This window comes from Phalacrocorax aristotelis, chromosome 1 (assembly GCF_949628215.1).
Source record: "Phalacrocorax aristotelis chromosome 1, bGulAri2.1, whole genome shotgun sequence".
Lineage (NCBI taxonomy): Eukaryota > Metazoa > Chordata > Aves > Suliformes > Phalacrocoracidae > Phalacrocorax > Phalacrocorax aristotelis.
This window is the reverse complement of record NC_134276.1, coordinates 89,094,291-89,099,591: the sequence shown is the minus strand read 5'-3', so window position 1 is coordinate 89,099,591 and position 5,301 is coordinate 89,094,291. Positions and strand designations below refer to the sequence as shown.

Genomic DNA, 5,301 nt, shown 5'->3' with positions numbered 1-5,301 from the left:
CTCTCGAATTGCGACCCAACGTGAGTGAAAATGAAAGGACTGAGCCCCGAAAGTTGCTCAGAAGACAACCGTGTATTCAGGCAGATTTGAAGAGACGTTACCCCTACCGACACGCAGCATCCCCCGATGCCACTTCAGGGACGAACGAATGTCATAAAATACTCTAACACCAGCAGATGTGGGCATCCCTTCGGTGCCCAACTCGTCCGCGCTGGTGTTCTGACTTTTCCCTCAAGCTCCCTCAGTCAATGGCCATCCGTCCCACCACCAGACACACGAGCGCTTCTGTGAAAACAGGAAAAGTCTGGAGCAATACGACCTCGTGTGGCGTATTTTCAACAGTCGGAGGATCAAATCAACTTCTCTTTTACTAGAAAACTTTATTTTTTTCCTTCAAGTCTTCAGAAAACTTTACATTTTATACTGTTAAAGATTTAAAAGAAGATTTTTATAACCTTACATTAGTATATCACATTGCAAACTTAATGGCGAACCGAGTACAATATTTTGTGTACAAAAGCACATGCCCAAATGTATGCCCCTTTCTTGTCATTTTATTAAAAGTAAACAAAAAATACTATTTGCTTATAAAACCTCTAAAACCCCCAGTACAGTAATTATTACAGAACAGCAACGACGATTCTCCGCTTTCCCTTCCCCCGTTATTGGTTACAATGCCATCCCAAACAGAGTTTTTGCTATCGATTGCTTACTTTCAAATACTTTGCATGGAAAGAAATGAAATACATTTATATCCTTGACGCGTACGAAGAGGGTTTTGTACGTGCGTGTGCCTTTATATCCACATAGAAATTTCCAACATGGCAAAATATTATGCCTAAAGACACATAGAAAGACTCTTAATAAAGAGATGGTCCCTTTTTATAGCACCTCCGGGTTTCAGTCGTTCTCTACCTTTAATAAATTTGAAAATAAAGTGTCCCTACCTCTGTTCAGAGGTATTAGGACATTTAAAGGCATTTACGTTCAGTATTGTTTTTAATTGGTATGTTTATGATCAGGAAGAAGATAAACTGTGAAAAGGCAAAAACATTAGTGCTCCTACTGAGACCTCTACTAACCTCTCTTCCTGAGAGCACCTCTACTAAATACCCTGGAGCAAAGTCTAGGATCACTTACATTCCAGCAACTCTCATTGGGAATTATCCAATTAAAGCAGCAATTCCCCCACCCCCTTTTCCCTCACAGGTCTAAATACACAATAAAATATATTGCAAAAATCAACTGCTCTGTATTTTAATAACCCTGGCTTCTCAGTGAAGAAAAGAACTGACGATAAGAACACCTTGAATATTTCACGTCCACGTGAATCATGCAACCCGTTTTCACCTTCCATTTTCCTTCTCTGAAGAGCCAAGATTATTAAAACATCATTGTGCATACCGAAATGGGGTATTGCTTAAGAGATCATCATTGTTAAACAAGGAACCAGCCTCCTGCCTCCCTCTGTTTTTCATCAATCAGTGTCTTTCATTATTGGACTCGCCCACAGATCTTCCTATACTGACGGTGAAGAGTTTGCTGAGGTTCACTTCTGAGTAGCCACTCATGGACAGACATTTGTCTACGGTGCCCTTCAGTCTTTTGTAGGCCTCAGAGACTTCCTTCCTGAGTGCCTTCTTCAAATACTCTGAAAAGACAAATAATAATAAAAAAACCAGAGGATTAAATGACCACAAAATGACAGCACTTTTGCATTCGCTACTACTGCGAATCATGGCACTTTAAAAGGAGGTGAATGTCGTAGCTAGCGAAGACGCCATTTACGGCAAGCTCTCTCTCCCAACTTCTGCTGCCTCCCCGCCACCAGTGCTGCACCAGCCCTTTAGAGGCCACGTTGAACCTGCACGTGGTGGCAAGAAGCCTCGCTTGCCCAGTTGTGTCGTCTGATTGGCGTGAAGTGGGGGTTCACTGAGTCACAGCGCAGAAAATAAGGGATAGCAGGGCTGGCTCTGAAAGGCTCTAATGTAAAACAAGCGGGTGCTTTAACTTAGGGAGAATTCCGCAGAGTCCCAGGGGTTTGAAGTAGGGCGAGATTCTGCCCAAGTTTGGCTTCAGAGGTGAAGGAAACCATGCTTCACCGCTCTTGTCCCTGCTGCTGCTCATACTGACAGAACCTGGGACAGACGTAGCACTCGTCTTGTGCATTCTCACGTGCACCTTGAGTGCAGGGTGGGAATCGTGACGGTCAGCGCTATGGAGGAGGCATTGGAAGGAAAAGGGCAGTAGCACAAACATGGGGAATTCCACTCTACCCTACCCTAAAGTGGAGAGAAGATGGCCAGTATCGCAACCAGGAGACACCAGGTTCACCTGATACATAAATGAGGAGAGCCATTTCCCAAATGCTTCCTCAATAATACCTGTGAAGAAATGTCTGGAATGCAAGACGTTTACTCACTTGTATGTTTGCGTGTGTGCAACTCACGTGCAGACGCATGAGTCTGTACATATTTCGGCAGCCAAGCCCAAACTGGTTTTTTTTGGTTTGGTTGATTTTGTGTTTGGGTTTTTTTGTTGTTGTTGTTTTGGTTTGTGTTTTTTTGTTTGTTTCGGTTTTTCAGGGGTTTTTTTTGGGTCTTTTGTTAAATTTTATGCCATTAAAAAAAAAAAAATCCAGGAGTTTTGTTTGGGTGGTTGTCTGGCTTTTGCCTTACAAAGGCTGTGGACAAAGATTAGAACAGCAAAATCCCCTACTGATATGCATCAGTGCCAACTTGACACAGATCTGGTGCAGTTGTGCTCCCCACTTCCAGCCAACTCCATGTTCTAGAAACACCAGGTCCAACCCAAAAGCCTGCACCTGCAGTTACACCTTGGTACAGGCAGCGCTGGATAGCCTGAATTACTGAGCACACAGAAGGATGTGCTGCAAAATGAGGCACCCTCCCAGACAGTTTTCCCCTGTTAGGATGGAGCGACTCCAGGTCAAGCGAAACTACGAGAGCAGAGCACAGGTACTTAAAGGTCAAGCTTTCAAGCCATTTAGGTGCAGCGAAAGCACATGTCTGGTGAGCACCCAACACGATCCTTCTGTTGCTCAGTAGCTTTGCCTAAAAGCTGTTGTCTCAGTTCTTCCCGTCACCTTCACAACGTTGGTACTGCCCTCCTCGTGCTCTGAACATGGACTAAAGGAGCCTCCGTCCCCTCCCGAGTGGCTTTTACTACGTGGCACAAGTTAAGATGAAAAACCAGTCGTCTCTAAAACAGCTGAGTTTACTGAAGAGAAAGGTTTGGAGGAGAGGGACACGCTGGGTTTTTGAGTCCACCTGTGTGAGGGAAGAAATGACTCATTTTTGGACTGACTCACTTCTGCCATGTGACTGAGATGAACACGTCCATCCCATCGGACGCACCTTCATCTCAGCAGCCAAGTCAAGGACTGCTCCATGAGGAGATGGCAGGGAAGGGAGGCATGGGAACAGAAATAGCCACTACAGTTTTGGGGTTTGTGAATTCCTCCTCCCTGAGGATTTATGAGTGTTTTTGCAGAGCTTCAGATGGTTTTCGATAAGCTCAGCAGATTAACTACTGGATACGATACAAACAGTACTGTTTTACTGAGCAATCGCCACCTGCTTAGTTCTTCCATGTTATTCATGAAGTTCCACTGAACTCAACTGCTCTGCATGCTATCAAATCTTTAAAAATTAAATTAAAATTTAAATTAACTACGCCAGTTTGAGTAACTGAATACATTGATTAAAAGCACTTTGGTAAGCACCTTTCATGCATCCTTGTGAAGAAGGTATGTATTGTGCTGACATATTCAGTTTTGGTTATTTATACTGCCAACCTTGGGCAGTAAGCAGAGGAAGATGCCTAGCTGAAGATACCATGTTCTCACAATCACCCAGGCAGTAACAACACTATGTCTATTCCCAGAGTTTAAATTTCCTTAAACTATACCACCAATACAATAAAAACTTGGATTACAAGAATTAGCAGACTCAAGTCACTATGGCATAAACACATTTAATGATCCTGAAATGATTTAAATGTAGGGTTTAATTAAACAAACCTTGAAAACTGTAATAACCAGATCCATAAAACCACCAGACCCACTTTTCCACTAGTTTATACGTTTTCAAGATCATAGAATTGTTTAGGTTGGAGGAGACCCGAGTCCAACCGTTAATGTAACACTGCCAAGTCCACCACTAAACCATGGCCGTAAGTACCCCATCTACACGTCTTTCAAATACCTCCATGAACGGTGACTCCACCACTTCCCTGGGCAGCCTGTTCCAGCGCTTGAATAAGATAAATGATATAAGAAGTGGGTTCACTGCTCATATGTTAGCAAAACCATGCTCTTTATTCCGAAGAACTGTGGAAAATACCATCCTCATAGCTCAAAACTAGGTGAAAATAGTTTAAAGGTTCCTGGAGCTCAGGAGGGACCAAGGTGAAATATATCAATGCACAGAAACAGCTGGCCCATGTGAACAGAGCAGGAAGGCACGTTAATCGTGAGAACAACGAGGCAAACAATAAACCAGGGCTGAAAAGTAGGAAACAAAAATACAGGCCTGTGATACAGCTCCAATTCAGGCTCCAGCCATCCCACTGACAGAGCAGCTAGCCCACCCCTCAATATTAAAACTAAACTTTAATTATATGCGATAACCCTTCTGGCTTCAAAGATTTCTTAGATGCAATTACCCTCATAGAGGCAAGCTGGAAAGGGTAGACTGAAAAAAATGGAGAAATATGAGGGGCCTCGTTGAAGTAATGAGGCCAATTTTAAGTTTCAATTATAAGAGAATGGGAGCCAGGGGCTCCGGGAGGAGAGGCAGGCAGCGGCTGTCTCTGCAGCACAGCCACACCATGCATTTGAATGACACAAGTGCATCTGATGACTGGGGAGAAGAGATTTAAAGAACTGTAGTAATACAGAGCAGGGTAAGATGAGAGAGGACACAGCTCCTGATGTGTTTACCTCCTTTGCTGATGGGATATTGACTTTTCCCACCAGGTTGGTTAGAAAGGGACTATTTACGCTGCCACACAGCAGAGTAAGAATGACAACCAGCATCACTCTGTGCTCCTCTGAGTAAAAGACAACTGTGACCGTCGTATATCACACGGCCAGTCAATACCTTTGAGTTACCATACCACCCAACTTAGAGATGCATATAAAAGCTCCTACTTTCTTCCTAAATGAGAATTTGATCAATAATGCACCTAAGGCCTTCTGAAAGCTAAGCTATACAAACTGACTGAAATTGCCTTTCAGTAGTCAGTCACGTTCCGAAAGAGTTCTATACCTATTATCAC

The 5,301-nt window shown here is 43.4% G+C and overlaps 1 protein-coding gene across 1 annotated transcript in view; it reads right to left on the bottom strand.

Moving 5' to 3' along the window:
• Positions 1–360: 360 nt before the first annotated feature.
• The window catches only part of POLA1 (DNA polymerase alpha 1, catalytic subunit), a 205,300-nt gene continuing 200,359 nt past the window's right edge, over positions 361–5,301 (bottom strand). The window contains exon 37 of the mRNA XM_075097393.1: positions 361–1,651. Coding sequence (XP_074953494.1) covers positions 1,482–1,651 — 170 coding nt within the window. The 3' untranslated portion in view covers positions 361–1,481. The remainder of the gene's footprint in view (positions 1,652–5,301) is intronic.